The sequence below is a fragment of the Chelonoidis abingdonii genome, chromosome 12 (assembly GCF_003597395.2).
Source record: "Chelonoidis abingdonii isolate Lonesome George chromosome 12, CheloAbing_2.0, whole genome shotgun sequence".
In the NCBI taxonomy this organism is placed as follows: Eukaryota; Metazoa; Chordata; order Testudines; family Testudinidae; genus Chelonoidis; species Chelonoidis abingdonii.
In genome coordinates this window covers 8,005,196-8,023,521 of record NC_133780.1, presented here as the reverse complement: position 1 = coordinate 8,023,521, position 18,326 = coordinate 8,005,196, and the positions used below count along the sequence as shown (strand labels likewise).

The following is an 18,326-nucleotide window of genomic DNA, read 5'->3' as shown; positions in this document are numbered from 1 at the left end:
TTCTTAGATATTAGAAGCTGTGGGGTCTGTGTGTCTGAATCTGGTCAGGTTCTTCCCTGGTTCGTTGCATTGGCGGGGAGGGTGGCATAGTCCAGAGCTCCAGTGTGAGAGACACTCCACACCCCATTCAAGGGAACAGAGGAGTCAGGAACCTAATGGACAGGCTAATTCATCCCCATCTCTCCAGCTTTCAGGGGATCAGAAGCAGGGGATTGTCCTGCCTGTGTTATTTCTCCTTCATACACCGTTCACCTTGCTCCATTCGCGGGGAGGGCTCTAGGTTCTGCAGGCTTGGAAATAGGCAGGAGTTTAAAACCCGAGCTGTGTGTGTGTCAGCAGGTCCCCCAGAGCATCTACTCTGAGATCTCCTAGTGAGGGCGTGACAACACCCCTGCCCTCCGATGCCTAACAGGTCTGAGTTACCATAATCCCATGTAAGGTCAGGTTAAACTCAGGGAACGTTCCTTGTGAAAAATACTCTACCAAGACTCCATTCACCCTGACCTTGCCTGATTTACCAAACGCAATTAATAGGCAGCAGGTTTAAAACAAACAAAAGGAAATATTTCTTCACATAACACACAGTCAACCTGTGGAACTCCTTGCCAGAGGATGTTGTGAAGGCCAAGACTATAACAAGGTTCAAAAAGAACTAGATAAGTTCATGGAGGACAGGTCCATCAATGGCTATTAGCCAGGATGGGCAGGGATGGTGTCCCTAGCCTCTGTTTGCCAGAAGCTGGGAACGGGTGACAGCAGATGGATCACTTGATAATTGCCTGTTCTGTTTATTCTATGTGCGGCACCTGGTATTGGCCACTGTCAGCAGACAGGATACTGGGCTAGATAGACCTTTGGTGTAACCCAGTATGACCGTTCTTATGTTCACCTTCTGAGCAGGATTTCCCATTCCCAAACCTGACCTGATCGCCCGGCTGGAACGAGGGGAAGAGCCGTGGGTCCCAGATCTCCAGGCCTGGGAGGAAAGAGAGAGCCCGAGAGGCACCCGCACAGGTGAGGAGTCAGGGAAACTGAGACAGAAACATCCAGTGAGTAAAGGAGAAAGCTGGGACTCCCAAAATGTGCTGTGAGCGAGAGCCCTCAGTTCTGCCCCATCTCACCCAGATCAGGGCTGCGGTCAGCAGGTGTCGTAGCATCAAGGCAAATATCAGTCACGGCTTCCAACCCACCCTGTTAACTGTCGGGAATTTCCTCCTTAAGTTTCCTTCCCTGGCACTGTTGGGGTGGGATGTGGCGGCTGAATCCAATGTCTCCAGCTCCCCAACAGTCACTGTGTTGTGTTTTCCCTCTTTGCTATTCCCCTTTCTATCCTTTCTCCCTGACACAGGCAGTGACTCCTGTCTGGCTTCTCTCTCTCCCAGCAGGTGATAGGACAGTGAGTGAGAACAAGGAGAAGAATCAGCAGCAGGAAGGTCCTGAGAAAGTGGAACTGCAGGAGAGGTTTTTGAGAAGAGCTGAAGGGAATTTTTCCCAGTGCTTGGAACAGGGAAACGCCTGGGGAGAACAACACAGATCAGAGATGCAGCTGGGAAACTATCCCAGGAACAAACTGTATGAATCTATTCTATATGGCAGAGGATGGAAGGATCCCAGGGAAACCACAATCCTGCAGACAAGTCACAATGAAGAGAAACCCTACAAATGCCTTGAGTGTGAGAAAAGATTCCGTTTCAGTGCAAACCTTCTTACACACTGGAGAACCCACACAGAAGAGAAGTCCTATGAATACTTGGACTGTGGGAAAAGCTTCAGTAAGAAGTCATTTCTTATTATACAGCAGAAACTGCACACGGAAGAGAAACCCTATAAATGCCTTGAGTGTGCAAAAGTTTTCAGTGTGCAATCAGCCCTTATTAGACATGAGAGAACTCACATGGGAGAGAAACCCTATAAATGCATGGACTGTGGGAAAACTTTCAGTCAGAGTTCAGACCTTATTAAACATAGGAGAATCCACACAGGAGAGAGACCATATAAATGCCTTGAGTGTGGGAAAAATTTCATTCACCGTTCGCACCTTATCAAGCATCAGAGAGTCCACACAGGCGACAAACCGTATAAATGCCTCAACTGTGGGAAAAGTTTTGCTGACAGAACAAAACTTACTAGACATCAAGCAATCCACACAGGAGAGAGACCCCATAAATGCTTGAACTGTGGGAAAAGCTTCATTCAGAAGTCACAGTTTATTATACACCAGAGAGTGCACACAGGAGAGAGACCCTTTATATGTTGTGAGTGTGGGAAAAGTTTTATTCAGAAATCACAGCTTATTACCCATCAACGAACCCACACAGGAGAGAGACCTTATAAATGCCTTGAGTGTGGGAAAAGTTTTATGCAAAGTTCATCTCTTATTCAACATAGGAGAATCCACAAAGGAGAGAGACCCTATAAATGCCTTGAGTGTGGGAAAAATTTTATGGAACGTTCATCCCTTATTAAACATAGGAGAATCCACACAGGAGAAAGACCCTATAAATGCCTTGAGTGTGGGAAAAGTTTTATGGAAAGTTCATCCCTTACTAAACATAGGAGAATCCACACAGGAGAAAGACCCTATAAATGCCTCGAGTGTGGGAAAGATTTCAGTCGTCGCTCACACCTTATTAAGCATCAGAGAACACACAGAGGTGACAAACCCTATAAATGCCTCGATTGTGGGAAAAGTTTAGTTGACAGAACAAACCTTACTAGACATCAGGCAATCCACACTGGAGAGAAACCCCATATATGCTTGGATTGTGGGAAAAGCTTCATTCAGAAATCACAACTGACTCTACACCAGAGAGTGCACACAGGAGAGAGACCCTTTAAATGTCTTGAGTGTGGGAAAAGTTTTAGTGAGAGCTCAAAGCTTACTAGACATCAGAGAACCCACACAAGAGAGAGACCCTATGGATGCCTTGAGTGTGGGAAAAGATTTATGCAAAGTTCATCCCTTATCAAACATGGGCGAATCCACACAGGGGAGAGACCCTATAAATGCCTCGACTGTGGGAAAGGTTTTATCGCAAGTTCAGCCCTTACTAAACATAGGAAAATCCACACAGGAGAGAGACCCTATAAATGCCTCGATTGTGGGAAAACTTTCAGTCAGCGCTCACATCTTACTCAACATGGGAGAACGCACACAGGAGAGAGACCCTACAAATGCCCTGAGTGTGGGAAAAGTTTCAGTTTCAAATCAGGCCTTAATATGCATCGGAAAACCCACACAGGAGAAAAATCCCATACATGCTTGGACTGTGGGAAAGCTTTCAGTCAGCACTCATACCTTACTAAACATAGGAGAATCCACACAGGAGGAGACCTTATAAATGCCTTGACTGTGGGAAAAGTTTCAGTAAGAGCTCAGAGCTGACCAAACATCAGAAAAGCCACAAGGGTGAGACCCTAGGAATAGCTTAACTTTAGGAAAAGATTCAATTTGACTTCACGCTTCAGTGACCCACACAACAGAGAGACCTTGAATGTGGGGGAAGCTTCATTTGATGCTCCCGGAGTATCAAACACCCACAAATCCACACAGGGAAGAAACCTCTGAGATGTTCTCATGTGGAAAATGCTCCAAGTGGCGCTAACACCATGTTGGACGTCAGAGACTCCTCCACACAACAGGAAAATTCTCTCAGGGCCCTGACGACAAACCCATTTCTTCGTTCCCACACACATCAGGGTGTTTGGCTCCCAAGGATCCACCTGCCCAGTGCTGGGGTGAGGATGCAGCAGCAGCCGAGCATTAGCTGTTCAGTGACCCTTCTGGCTCTGCCTGGTCTAAGCAAATCCCTGGCAGAGGAGGAGAAGTCCCCATCAGCCCCTCCTCCCTGCTGCAGCCCTGCCTGCTCAGCTGATGGGCTTCAGGTGAAGGAAGGGAGAGAGAGAAAATCTTCCAGCTGCTCCGTCTGACTGGCTGAAATTCCCCATCTCCATGGACAGTGGAGTGCCCTTGGAGGGGAGACTAGTCCATCCCCCTCTGCCTGAAACCCTGCCCCTTCTGCTCCAGGAGGCAGGAGGGGGCCTGGTGGAGTGTGGGCGGGGCCATGCTAGGGTGTTTCGGGAGGCATGGCCTCCCCCAGCCTTCTATACCCACTGCCCATGCCCCTTTCCCTTCCCTTCCCAGCCAGGATCCCCCTGCCATGGACATGAAGTGAAGGACCTTTGGGCCAGGCCCCACCTTCACTCTACACATCTGTCCCTATCTTCCACCAGCCCCTGGGCTGGGCTCCCCCACTGATCTGGAGCTGTTCCGTGCAGGGTGAGTGTCCCTGGGGACTGGTAACTCCTCTGCTCCCCAAATAGCCCAGGGCGCTGGGCTCTGGGGGATCAACTGTTAAGGGATCAGGCTTATAGGTTCTGAGGAGGACACTGAGGATTGAATGGTTGGGGCTGGGGGAGCTGGGAAGCAGGAGGAGCTGGATGCTGGGGCTATTGAGTGTTTGGGGATCATGGGATAAGAGGCAAGGGAAAGCACAGGGGTAGCAAGGTGCTGCCTCTCACCACTCTCCCCTCTCCCCCTTCTCACTTCCCCTGCTGCATTCAGACAGCACCATTAGGAGAGACTGATTCCTACAGAGTTTTTTCTTGGAACCCTGGATTTCCCACCTCTGCTACAGCAGAATCAGCCTCTGAGAGGGAAGCAGCGTTGCCTAGTGGATAGAGCACTGGCCAGGGACTCAGGCAACCTAAGCTCTGTTTCCCAACGCTGCCAGCAGCTTACGGGGTGACCTGAGACAAATCTGTGCCTTCCAGAGAGGGAATAAATGGGAAGTGATAATATCAGCCTCCGAGTGTCTGTCTAGGGGAGGAGAAGTGGTTGGGATTAGCTAGTGCGTGTCCTTTGTTCCTCCACCCTTTTTTCTAGTCTAGACAGACCCAGAGCAGTTTATTCGAGTCCCCCATTAGCAAAGTGATTGTTAGAGTCACTAAGTCCCCCCCTTTGCAGTGAGATTGTCTCATTCCCAGACATCCTCACATTGCTCCAGGTTCTGCTGAAAAGCATTTCATTTTTTGTGCTGTTTCTCCTTTATACACCAGCATTCAATAGAGTCTAAAAGAGCTGGAGCAGGGATAGTAAAATAATGTGGTGTTTTCGCTTCTGTGTTATTTGAGAGGGAAGGGGTGACTCCGGGGGATTCCCTCCCACCCCCATCAACCTCACACATCTTCTCTGACAGACCAGCCTCTGCCCAAGCCGTACAGAGTTTATCCTTTTCCCTGTCTACCCCTCCACCTTCACGTGTGTCATTTACCACAGTGTCCTTTCCCCACCATGCTTAGGAATCAGGCTTTGATTCCTTTGATCCTTAGTCAGGCCCCTGAGGGCTTGAGACAAAAATGTCACATTCCTGAAGAGGGAATTCAAATGAACCCCAAAGCAGAGTTTGAGCTTCAGTCCCAGCCTCCATCTATTGGTAAAGTGGCATCTGGAGTTTTTCCAGCCAAATCCAGATCATTTGTAGATAGGAAGTTTTTGGTTGTTTGTCTTTTCTTCCTCTTTCTTTTGTGACAAGGATGCTAAAGCTTTTGTCAGTAGCCAGCCAAATAATGGGGCGGTGCTGAGGAAAGGAGTTTTCGCCTGTTCAGCAGGAAACGGGCAAATTTGTTCCCAAGATTTTGAGTTTTAAAATTCCGTGGGATTTCACTTCATGAACGGGAAAGTGATTTGTAGCCCACCCTGGAGTGTGGGTTTTTCTCTTTTAGGTGAAGGCTGTTCTGTCATGTATTTGACATGAAATTAGTTTGATGGGATATAGCTCAGATTTCTTGGTGACTTCAAAAGAGAAATGATAATTTGCCACAATAGTCCTTACTGATTTTCTTTTCACATCAGATTTGCTTCTTCTTTGAACAATGAAAATGACCAGTGTCTGTCAGCAAAACACTGAGGGTGAGTGCTGGATACGCACTCCAGGAGTCAGGGACTGAAATGGGGAAGGAAGTGACTGCCTGATCCCTGCAGAGATGTGAGATACAGTCAGGAGGGGGAGAGGGTGGGTCGATGTCCTGGGCCTTGAAAGGGCACTGTTTGCTCTTGCAAGCCAGAGAGCTGAGTCTGAGAACTGTGAACTCACTGCACAAGTCCCAGAGAGAGAGGAAATGTCCTACAAGTGCTGGGTGATGTCAACCTTGAACTCTGAAGGTCTGCAAATGAAGCCCTGAAAGGACTGATGAGGAAAGGGGTCAGCGACTCCCCATTGCTGAGAGGAGGAGGAGGCCGCCACCGGGCAAATGCCTCTCTTATGGATTGTTAGCGCTTTTCTACCAGCTTTAACTTGTTCCTCTTTCTCTGGGGCACATGTGTGGCTGGAACAGGAGTGTGCTGACCTGGGGCTGAAATGCGCCGTGCAGAGCTGGGCATCGGATGCGAGTAGGGGGTTGGGATTTAGCTTTTAATTCTTGGTTTGAAAAGAATAAAGTAGAATTTAGTTTCTCAAACCCCCAGTGTCCCTTGTCTTGAATAATGAGGGGGAGAGAGAATGGTCTTTAATGGAGTCACTCAGACACTGCCTGGCTGTCACCCATTGACGCAGCTGGGGAAAAGGCCGGTATTGTTCTGTTGTGTATTAATGTGAGTGTTGTGGGATGTTGTTGTCCCGCTCTGCTCGGCCCTGGGGTTGGCTCAGCTGGAGTCCTGTGTCCAGTTCTGAGGATCACATGTAAGGAAAGATGAAGACAAATTGGATTGAGTCCCGAGGAGAGCAACAGGAAATGATCAAAGGTTTAAAAAACGCAACCTGCAGGGGATGGTTAAAAAAAGTGGGTCTATTAATCTTGAGAAAAGCAGACTGGGGATGGTCTGCAGCCATGTTAAGGGCTGTTATAGAGACTGGGGAGCAGTTGTGCTCCATGACCACCAAAGGGAGGATGAGAGGTAAAAGTGTTAAGCTGCAGCAAGGATGATTTAGGGTAGAGATTAAAAAACTTTTCGAATCATGCGGATATTTAAGCTCTGGAATAGCTTCCAAGGGAGCTTGTGGAATCTCCAGCACTGGTAGGTTTTTTGTTTGGTTGGTTTTGTTTTTTTAAGCCCGTTGAAGGTGTTACTTCACCATTCCTGAGCTCCACACCCTGCAGGTTCCGGCTGTGACATTTTCTCAAGGTGCCCTGGACTGTGAATCTCCTTGTTACCCCTCAGCCTCAGTGCGAGAGGGATGTGCTGCTGCTGAACTAGGTGTCAGTTCTCTGTCACCTCCAGCCTTTAGCTCCCCATACAAACTCCCCAGGGCTCTGCCAGTCCTTACTTTGCCTTACAGGTTAACACTCAGCACAACTCCTTCCTTTGAGCGCTTCTGAAGTGTGTACAAACCCCACACAGAGCAACAAGGTCTCAAGGCAGCATTTCTCAAACTTTTGTACTGGTTTGAGAACTCCTGGCTTAAAGGCTCGTCTTAGGTGCAGCCATCCCCGCCCTACCACACCTGCAGCAAATGCTCCATCTGCTGGAGGAATCAAAAAGCAGCGAATTAGCACAATTGACAAGTGGTGATGAAGGTGAGCAGACCTTCAGAGCAGAGCAAAACCTAAAGGCTCTGGTGCAGCTGCCCAAAAGTGTCCTCTGTATGAAAAGGAAGGACCCTCTGCATAGACAAGCAGAGAGGGAAGTATTCCGTGGCGACTCGCTCTTGCTTCCTTGGGATTTGGATTTTCCCATCAGGTGAAAGCCTTGGACTGAGGTGACCTCAGGGTGGGAGACGAGAGGAAGAGGCCCAAAGAGGACAGACTTAAGTAGTCTTGCTTGCCAGGTTACTGGTAGCTAAAAGGGCCTTGGGTCAGATCCTGGTAGAGTGGGACGGCCCACAACCCTTGGCAGTCTGGGGTTATGGCTGTGACCACTAGACCATGCTTCCCAACCAGACCCTGAGTACAAACCATTGTTGTCCTTCTGCAGTGTCCAGCACCTCTCCACTGGACGCTTATAAATTCCCAGGTAAGCTGTCCCTAAAGGGACAATACCAGCTTGTTTGATTCAATTGAGGATCAGCCCCAATATAACCTCACAGCACTGAGATATATATTTTAGTGAAAACGCACAGGAGTTTATCAAGAAAGACTTAACATTTAACGGTGTGACTTTATCTGATAAAATGTGACTATGTAGATCATCGTTGCTACTACTGTTACATAATTGCAACAGATCTGGTACAAAGTGTGTCAAGGAAGGTTTCAATAGGATGCAAGAGAAGCGAGTCTTGGCCCAGCTGGAAAAAAGCCAAAGCGAGAGCCAAGCAAGTTGAAGAAACAGCCAGAGAAGCTGATAGGATGTGTATGGAATGGCTGGCTGCTGAGCAGAGGGTTCACCAGTTGCAACAAGAAACTGCCAGGCTTAAGCTCCAAATCGAAAAAGCAATGGAAGAACAGAAGAAACTATCATCTTGGAAGTCCAGTTTATACCAATGTTGTTGCTATGCTGTTTGATCATGACAGATATGTTTACTCAGAGTGATGTCATAACCCAGCCTCAGAGCAAGTATGAATGTGACTCTTCTGTGTTATCTGTAACTAATGATATGTGGATACCCGAGCGCTCGGTCATCGCATGGGGTTCGCCACACTTCAGACCCCCCTGCACCTACTCAAGGAAGTGGGGGCATCCTTATCACCCACCTCTCAGGTATTCTTTGAGCAGGTCCTATGAGTGGGTGCTCTCTGCCCGCTCCTCACCCCAGGCCCTCTGGACCTTTTCATTGGGTCCCTGTCCTGTGAGCCCCCTCTCCTCCATAACCCAATCTGGCTGCATGTCCTTGCTTCTGAACAACGCTGAGGGAACAACTTTACAAGCTCGTGCTCCACATGTTTCACTTCCTCACCCTCGTGTCCTGCCCCGCTACCAGGAGGTGGAACTTTCTACCACCTGTAGAGGGTTAGGAACCTTGGTGCGCCAGCCTATAGTCCAGCCTGGTCCCACAGCCCACCATGAATATTGGTTGGAGGCTCCTTCATGAAGCTGTGAGCACGGGTGTGTACCTGGCACAGTTCACCTCCATTCCTTACGCTTGCCCATTTTACAGCGTGAGGGAGAACCTGGTGCACACCTATCTAGAATGTGTCTGGTTGCAGCCCCTATTCTGGCTCCTCCAGAATCTCCTCTCAGGGGTGGCAGGTTCTATGGGCTCATGGTGCTCAAGCACCAGGAATATTCAAGGCTGAGGGCTGTGCTCTACCAATATTTAGAGCTGGGTTTCTCCCCTGGCCCTGCCTGGAGCGGGCCCTGCCCCTCGCCCGGGAGCATTGTGTCCCCCCACATCTCCGAGGTTTCCTGCCTGGAAAAAAACCAGCCCAAACAGCCCGTTCCTCTCCCTTGCTTGTGCTGCCGGCTGCCTGCCACTGCTTCTGCCTAAGGCTATAGAGAACAGCGGAGGGCAGACTGTTGGAGCACCAGGGGAGGGGGGGGGGGGAGGAGCACACACATGCTTGGGAGCCCTCTCTCCCGTCCCCGGCACCCACCTGGAGGAGACGTCAAGGGGACTTCTGGCCAGGAAATGGACATCTGGTGTGACCCTCACTCACCTGAGCAGCTGCTGGGGCTTCGGTGAGGTTTGACCCTGTGATCCACCCCCTCCCCCTGCAGCCCCCACTCCTGCCCAATGCTGGGCAAGGGCACCCCCATCCCAGTAGGCTATGGTAGGAGGGCAGCAGGTACATGCAGCAGGAGGAAGGACGCACATGTGGATGGACCCTCCCAGACCACCACAGGGAGATGGAGGGGGAGGCTTCCTAACCTAAGAGCTGGGCCTTATGGGATTTTGTGACAGTGTAGCCCCAGCCCCCGCCGCCCCATCCACTCTGCCCAGTGGGCAAGGGGCAGCACATCTCTCATCTCATGGCAGGGTGAGGGGCAGCAGCAGGGGATGGCAATAATGATGGCAACTCCGCCACGGTACCCTCATAGGGGAGGAAGTGTGGGAGTTCGGCTTTCTGGACTGAGAAAGGCCTAGGAGCTGTGAGAATGAACAATGTGCAGAGTGAGTGTGTGCTGGAAGTGGGGGGAAAAGGAGAGGTCTTTTTCATCTCCCCCCTGGGGGAAGCTAATATGCCTTTTTTTTGCCTTGCCCACAAAGTTGGGGGGGGATATTTTTTTTTATTCCCCCTTCGTTCCTTAGGGCCCCCCTAAAGTCCCCCCTGGGGCAGCCTGTTGATCCCAAGTGCCTTTACCCAGCCTGCCCAACCTAAGCTATGCCCAGACAACCTGAGCCCTCTATGTGACCTATCGCACAGTAGCACCAGAGCCTCCTGAAGGGGAAGAAAACATGCAAACTATAATTAGATGGTCAGTATGGAATATCATTCTGTTAAGCAAAATAATTGATATTTTACACCTTTTAAAAAGTATAATAATCGTTGATACAAGGTGTTAGAGATGGGCAATGTAATGTTTTCCGATAGTGTTGGGGCTCAGTTCCTTGCATTTTCTAAGGATCTCAGATTTGGTGGGATAAGCGGGGTGTGATTTTTGATAGAGCCTAGAGGATGTGACTGTGTCTGCACAGAGAATGCGAACCTGTCTTTGGAACCTGACTGGCTTGGGCTGCCTCTCCCGCCTGCCAGGTGCAATGAAGGTGTTGGGAACAAAGAGATCAGGGGCTCCTAATGCCTGGAAAGAAGCAAAAGCAAGGAGAAGTGTAGTGCTGTTTGGATTCAGGAGTGCATGGTGTGGAAGAGATGTGGGATGGCTTGGAACTGACTCTATAAACAGTCAGAATTTTCGGGAGTCTATTCTCTCTGAGCAAGTGTTCAGGGAAGAAGCTTACATTGTCTGGTTGACTCAGACGATTAGCATGCCTCATACTGTGCGACTTTCACGTGAGTCTGCCAGCAGGTCCTGGAGCACCAGAGGTCTGCACTCAACTCTGGCGTCAGATGTGATCCTCAGACCAGCCAGTAAAAGAAAGGTTTATTAACGACAGGACACTGTCTAACAAAGTTGTAAGGTACAGAAAACAGGACCCTCAGTCGGTCATCTTTGGAGGGTGGGGAGCTAGATCAAGTTCTGGGCTCTCCCATTCCATCAGAGCTCAAACGTGGAACTCCTCTTCTGGCCTTTGTGTCTTCTGGACAAGGGGGCCACCTGATCTCTTTGTCCCCAATGCCTTCAGCTGGCACCTTGCAGGGGAAACTGAGGCACTCACACCGTCTTCAGAGAAAACATTAAGAACATTCTCACTTTGTCACAACAGGTGCAATAAAATATAATACCGTATACTGAAGCAGGCAAGTGCTGCTTCTGACTTTCCACTTTTAATTGACCCTTGTAATCTTGTGGTGGCGACGTGTTGTAGCTTCATTTTACATCTGCTTACAGGGCGGGGGGGGCACCACCATTTTGGGCCCCACCAAAAATTATACAAACCTGCCACCTATGCTCCTCTTGATGTTCTGACTGCACTTTACCCCACACCTCTTTATATACTCACACCCTGTCCGTGGCCCCACGAAGTCACTAAATCTCATCAACATCCTCCTGGCACTGGCCAAAGTGGCCATTTACAATACCAGGGGGAAGATGCTGGATGAGCAGGCGTTCTGCGACTGTGGGGCCTATTTCAGTTCCTCTTTTGTCTCACGCACCCAGGCAGAGTTTCTCTGGACATCACCTGCTGGCTCCCTAGACAGCTTTGAGGAGCAGTGGGTGCTCTCTGGGCTTCTGTCCTCAGTGCCCCCCTCTGGATCCCTAGTTCTGAACTTATGATCCCCACTCTCATCCCTGTTATCCCTTAGTTGTCCCCAAAATCAATTGGGTCCTGGGGGTCCAGTGGTTCCTCCTACAAGGCTGAGGGAGGCACCCAGCCACTGTGATGGGTTAGATCACAGAACCCCCCTGGGAACTGCCACCCGATGTGCCAAGATTATTTCTGCTCCTGCTTTCCTGCCCTGCCAGCTGAGGACTCCAGCACCCTGTCTTGTTGAGCTAGACACGCCCCTCTGCTCCAACACAGACCCAGGATCTGAACTACTGGCCCCAAAGCTGCAGGTTTACCTGAAAGCAACTTGCAGAAGTGTTCCTGTCTTTAACACTCAGATGCCCAACTCCCAATGGGGTCCAAACCCCAAATAAATCCATTTTACCCTGTATAAAGCTTATGCAGGGTAAATTCATAAATTCTTCGCCCTCTATAACACTGATAGAGAGAGATGCACAGCTGTTTGCTTCCCCAGGTATCCATACATACATTGGGTTAATTAATAAGTAAAAAGTGATTTTATAAAATACAGAAAGTGGGATTTAAGTGGTTCCAAGTAGTAACAGACAAAATAAAGTGAATTACCGAGCAAAATAAAATAAAACACGCAAGTCTAAGTCTAGTACAGTAATAAAAATTCAATACAGATAAAAATCTCACCCTCAGAGATGTTTCAATAAGTTTCTTTCACAAACTGGACACCTTTCTAGTGTGGGCACAATTCTTTCCCCTGATACAGCCCTTGTTCCAGCTCAGGTGGTAGCTGAGGTAGCTCAGGTGAGGATTTCTCATGATGGCTGCCTCCCTTTGTTCTATTCCACCCACTTATATACCTTTTCTATAAGGCAGGAATCCTTTGTCCCCACCCCTCCTCAATGGAAAAGCACCAGGTTAAAGATGGATTCCAGTTCAGGTGACATGATCACATGTCACTATAAGACTTCATTACCCACTTGCCAGCACTCAGGTATACAGGAAGACTTACAAGTAAAACAGAAAGAACAGGAGTACTTGTGGCACCTTAGAAACGAACAAGTTGATTTGAGCATAAGCTTTTGTGGGTTACAGCCCACTTCATCGGATGCATGCAGTAGAAAATACAGTAGGAAGTTATATATATATATATATATATATACATATATATATACACACAGGAAACATGAAACAATGTGTGTTACCATACACACCATAACAAGACTGATCAGTTAAGGTGAGCTATTACCAGCAGGAGAGAAAAAAAATACTTTCTGTAGTGGTAATCAAAATGGTCCATTTGCAGCAGTTGACAAGAAGGTGTGAGGAACAGTGGGGAGTAGGGGAATAAACATGGGGAAATAGTTTAACTTTGTGTAATGACCCGTCCACTCTCAGTCTTTATTCAAGCCTAATTTAATGGTGTCCAATTTGCAAATTAATTCCAACTCAGCAGCCTCTCATTGGAGTCTGTTTTTGAAGTTTTTTTGTTATATTGCTACTTTTAGGTCTGTAATCGAGTGAGCAGGGAGATTAATGTGTTCTCCAACTGGTTTTTGAATGTTATAATTCTTGACAGTGTCCATTTATTCTTTTACGCAACACACCTAAGTAAACCAGAGCCATCTACAGACAATTGTCCTGGTTAATGGGAGCCATCAAGAGTCCAAACCACCATTAAAGGCCCACACTTTGCAGAATTACAATAGGCTCTCAGAGTGATATTTTATATTTCTAGTTTCAGGTACAAGAGTGATACATTTATACAAATAGGATGACCACACTCAGTAAATGATAAGCTTTGTGATGATATCTCACGAGACCTTTTGCGTGAAGCATATTCCAGTTACATTATATTCACGGTCATTTCATATAGACTGTGTCACCTCCTGGAATTTCCAGTAAGACCAGCTTGACCTATCCCGAGCCGCCTGCCCAGGCCATCCAGAGGAGGAACATGGTGAGCAGCAGAAACCTACAGCAGGTGGAAGTGGAGTGAAAGAGGGACTTGGAAGCAGTGGGGGTCTCAGGAAAGGGTCCTGAAGCATGGAGGGGAAGAGGCAGAGCGCAGGCAGGACAACCACAGTGCAGGATTCCCCTAGCCTATTATACTTTCTGCCCGGGCTCAGACCAGAGCTGCCGGAGTGCTGGAGGAGGCTTTTTTTTTTTTTTTTTAAGCTTCTCCCAATGACAGAGCTGCTGCCAGGCAGATACACTAGAGCAGCATTTCTCAAATTTGGCTACCAGGGGCTTTTCTTGCTGCTACAGCCTCCTGGGCAGTGACTGGGGGGATGTAAAGCAGCTGCCCCCTCCCTCGGGGCCGCCAGCAGGGGTTCAGCCCAGCCTCTTTCTGGAGCCACAAACGCCAGAGGATCAGGCAGCCGGTGTGAGGTCCCATCTTGTCAGGGGCGGTGGGGCCTGGGTTTCCAGCTTCAGCCCTGGGGTGGCAGGCAGCAGGCTCCAGCCATGGGACTTTGGGCTCCTGCCCTGGGCTCAACCCTTTCCCACCCACCCATTGCTCCTGGCCCCCTCTGCCACGTCCAGCCCCAGGCTCCAGCCCTACGGTAGCAAGCTCTGGACCTCTGCTGCAGGGCTTTGAGCCCTGGGCTTACCACTACCCCTGTTGCCGCTGGCCCCCACTGCCTCCCTACCGACTTCCCATCTCGGGCTTAATTTCCCCCCGGTTTGCTGGGTTTGTGTAAGTCTGTTGTGAAAAGCGATATCTGTGTGTTTGTTAATCGCTTTTCGCTGCCTCCCAGCTCGCTAGCAAGTCCGCTGCTGTGAAACGCAGAATTAACACATATACTTTTCACAGAAGCAGACTTACTCGCTAGCAAGTCTTTTAAATAAAAAGCAACCAAAAAAGCAAAAGAAACAACAATTAATGAAAGAGAAGAACATGCAAAACACCTTATTTGTGACAGGTTTCAGAGTGGTAGCCGTGTTAGTCTGTATCAGCAAAAACAAGGAGGAGTCCTTGTGGCACCTTGAGACTATCAAATCTATTTGGGCATAAGCTTTCGTGGGCTGGAACCCACTTCATCAGATGCATAGAGTGAAAATACAGGAGCAGGTATAAATACATGAAAGGATTGGGGGTTGCTTTACCAAACGGTGAGGTCAGTCTAATACTAATTTCTCCCTATTGTTCTTGTCACACCTTCTTGTCAACTGTCTGTAATTGGCCACTCTCTTACCACTTCAAAGGTTATTTTTCCTCCCTTGGTATCCGGCTGTTAATTGATTTATCTTGTTAGACTGACCTCACACTGGGAAAACAACCCCCCCCCCACCATGCTTTCATGTATGTATATCTGCTCCTGTATTTTCACTCCATCCATCAGATGAAGTGAGTTTTAGCCCACAAAAGCTTATGCCCAAATAAATTTGTTAGTGTCTAACATGCCACAAGGACTCCTCGTTGTTTTCACCTTATCTGTGTTTCTATTCTGTGCAGGTCCAGTAAAGAATAGAGGGAACTGTAATTATTTTTATTATGGAGTCTGCAAAACAAACCCAACATTAATAAATGACCAGGATATGGGCATGGGTATGTGCATATTTATTTGTTTATCCTAAAGTTAAGTATCTTGGGAAAAATTGTCAGAGCAGCCACCAGCAAAAGTTGGTGACCATACTCTGAGGTTACCAAAAAATTGTAGTGTGAACCCCTGCACTAGAGAGCTTACAGTGCTGCGGCTGCACCAGTAGCCAAAACCTAAGACTGCTTCTAATATCTTGATCTGTTTTTGGCCTAGCAACATGAGGCCCTGCACTTAACCCGATGGCCCTGGTCTGTTTCGATGGCTGCATCTGATCAGTTCCAGCATTGCAGGGGATTGTCTGGGCACCCATCAGGAGAAGGTGGATGATTTCGGTGAGAATTGGAAAAGAAGGAGGGGAAAATAGGGGACTATCTTGAGTGGGCAGACCACCAGTCCCTGACCCAGAGCAACAGGAGATTCTCTGCCGACATACAGGTGCCCGACGGCCCCAGGGAGCTGCAGTCAGTGCCCACATGGGGGAGCCAGCTGGGAGGGGGGCAGAGGGGATCCTTGGGAAGAATCCAGGGACAAAACACAGAAAGCACCATGACCAGAGCGAGGGGAGCAGAGCTGGTAGCTCCAGTCCAAGGCTGGTAGCCAGTGAGTATAGTGTGGAGACAAGACACCAGTTCCAACCATCTGCTCCCTGTGCCAGTCTGTTACCAGAGAGTCCCTGACTCCCCATCACGTCTGGATCCTCTGGAACAACCCGAGTCTCCCTAGAAACCTCCCTTCTCCCCCATCCCCGGGATCTGCCCAGCTCCTTTCTGTCCCCCCATCAGTGATTTCCCTACACTCCCCCTGAATTTCCCCAACACCCCCCTCCCCCAGTTTTGTGAGCTAGTTACATACCAATGTAGTGACTGTTTGGAATTTAAACTGAAACATTAATACACACTTTAAAAGCTTATAGAGTGTATGATAAAATATGTGTATCTGAAAAAGTATAATAGATTGAAAAGTATGAACATAGACTAGTTTCCTTGCTTCCTTATACAGCTGTATTTTTCATGATGTCAGTGCATTCATTTCGGTGATGTTGGCCAACCTAATAATTTCAAATGATGATTTGTAAGCAAAGTCTAAATGAGCTCTCCCTGACAGCTAATGATGAGCTGGGGCTGTGGGGAAAGGCTTCAGGGCCAGATTATATTTACATTCACACCTAATCTACCTAGGTATCCAGCAAACAGATCTGTGTTGTCCAAGTGATAGATTTTGGCTGGAGCTGGGTTACAAACCACTTGAATGTGGGGGAAATGGGGGATGAAATGTTGTTCTTATTGTATGAGTAAAGGACAGTAGAACTGTACTTAGCTGTGATGATTTGAAGGCATCAAGAGAGAGGGTGGGAACCTGTCCCTCACCACTGTTTAAAGACAGAGCTGATTAGGCTCCACAGAGAGTCTTTTGTTCTGTTAAGTGATCACTGCGGCTGAAATCACTGACAATCAGGTCTAAGTGCTTAGTCCTGTTGTGGGGACGGTGTTCCTGTGGGTACAGTGTTTTTGTGTAGAGACAACCCAGACTGCACTAGCAGCGAGCGAGGTTCCCGCACTGAGAGCTCAGCTGAAATCACTGAGAGCTGGTGGAACCTCAAAAGACCAACTCGCAGAGGTCATAGTGGCAGGTGGCAGCAGAAGGTGACTGCGCAGGGCCATTGGCAACAGAGTGGTGGAGTGAACGGTGGCACAATGAACAGACGTGGCCAGAGTGAACAGTGAGCAGCTGGAGGAACAGGCAAGGTGCCTTCTTAGAGAGAGATTTCTGTCTATTATCTATCCCTTTCCTTATGATTCCAACATTAGTTTGCTTTTGTGACTGCTGCGCACATTGATGGATGTATTCAGAGAACTATCCACAATGACTCCAAGACCTTTCATGAGTGTAACCAGCTAATTCAATACGCCTTCATTTTGTTATGTTAAAGTGAGATTTGCTTCCAAGGCATTACCCCTTGCATTTATCAACAATTGCATTTCATTTGCCATTTTGTTGCCCAGACCACCCAGTTTTGTGAGTAATTCCCTTGTAGCTCTCGCAGTCTGCCTGGGAAACTTAACTATATCTTGAAACAGTCATGTATCACACTGCAAATTATTGCCACTCACGTTGACGCCCATTATTCCAGATGAATATGTTGAAACAAGTACTGTTCCCCGACGACCGTCAAAGGAGTTAACCACTATTATATCTCTCTCACAATTCCTGAAAACTGATTAATATTATTCCTATACCTTTATTCCCACTCCTTTAATCAGTTATTGATCCATGAGAGGACTGCCCTCTTATCCCAGATGGCATAACTTTCAAGTCATTTAAATAAATACATTTAAATGTCATATTTTTTTAGAAAATCCTAGAACCTGTTATGTTTTGCTGTAACTTGCATTATTCTATATTAAATTTGTATTAATCACTAACAAAACATTTACTTACCAATATCTCTTTTAATTATAACATCATGGTCCTGACATCACCTCCTGTAAACTTCGAACAAGTCACCTCTAATTAGTCCTGGGAGAAACCAACTCGCTATGCTCCTAGTGGATCCTTGTGATTTCTAGGCAGGATGTCTACATAGCGCTGGGTAGAAACTGCCCTGCCCAGGGGGCAGGGTCTGGGGAAGGGGCGCATTGAAACGAGTGATCGCTAGGACCCGGACTAGCCGAAGGCGGCTCATGGGGCAGCGAGCGCTGGGCTCCGGCCCGCAGCAAGGAAGTGAGTCGCACCGCTGCGGTGCACAGGACCTCACCAGACGAGATCCCCGAGCCCGGCGGCTGGTGCTGGGAAGCCACCGGACCCATTGGCTCAGACCGGGAGAGGGAATCTCCAGCAAGGCCCTTCTCCGCTCTCCCCAGGAGCCCTCCCAGGCCAGGGCAGAAGCTCCCCAGACCCGCCCGGCCCCTGCCCCGGGGGCCCCGCTCGGGGAAGGTGAGAGAGGAGCCCCCCCCCCCGGGCTGCAGGGGAGGTATATGGCCCCGGGCTGCTCCAGCGGAGCTGGCTGCGATCCCCGCCGGGCCCGGGAAAGCTGCCCGCCAGACCCGGTGTTGCGGGTCGGGGGAGCCAGCCAGGGCCCGTGCTGGGACAGACACACTTGCAGGGC

At 48.8% G+C, this 18,326-nt stretch overlaps 2 protein-coding genes across 5 annotated transcripts in view; one reads left to right on the top strand and one right to left on the bottom strand.

Annotated features, from left to right (window-relative positions):
• LOC116827228 (uncharacterized) overlaps window positions 1-18,326 on the bottom strand; it is a 423,640-nt gene that overhangs the window by 272,558 nt on the left and 132,756 nt on the right. The gene's annotated exons all lie outside the window — the stretch shown is intronic.
• The window catches only part of LOC116825022 (uncharacterized), a 55,724-nt gene that overhangs the window by 5,387 nt on the left and 32,011 nt on the right, over window positions 1-18,326 (top strand). The window contains exons 4-5 of one of the 2 annotated variants that reach the window (XM_075071574.1): window positions 901-1,014; window positions 1,383-3,308. In XM_075071574.1, coding sequence (XP_074927675.1) covers window positions 901-1,014; window positions 1,383-3,308 — 2,040 coding nt within the window. Of the gene's footprint in view, window positions 1-900; window positions 1,015-1,382; window positions 3,309-18,010; window positions 18,155-18,326 lie in introns of those variants that run through there. The other variant, XM_075071573.1, reaches the window with a different exon arrangement.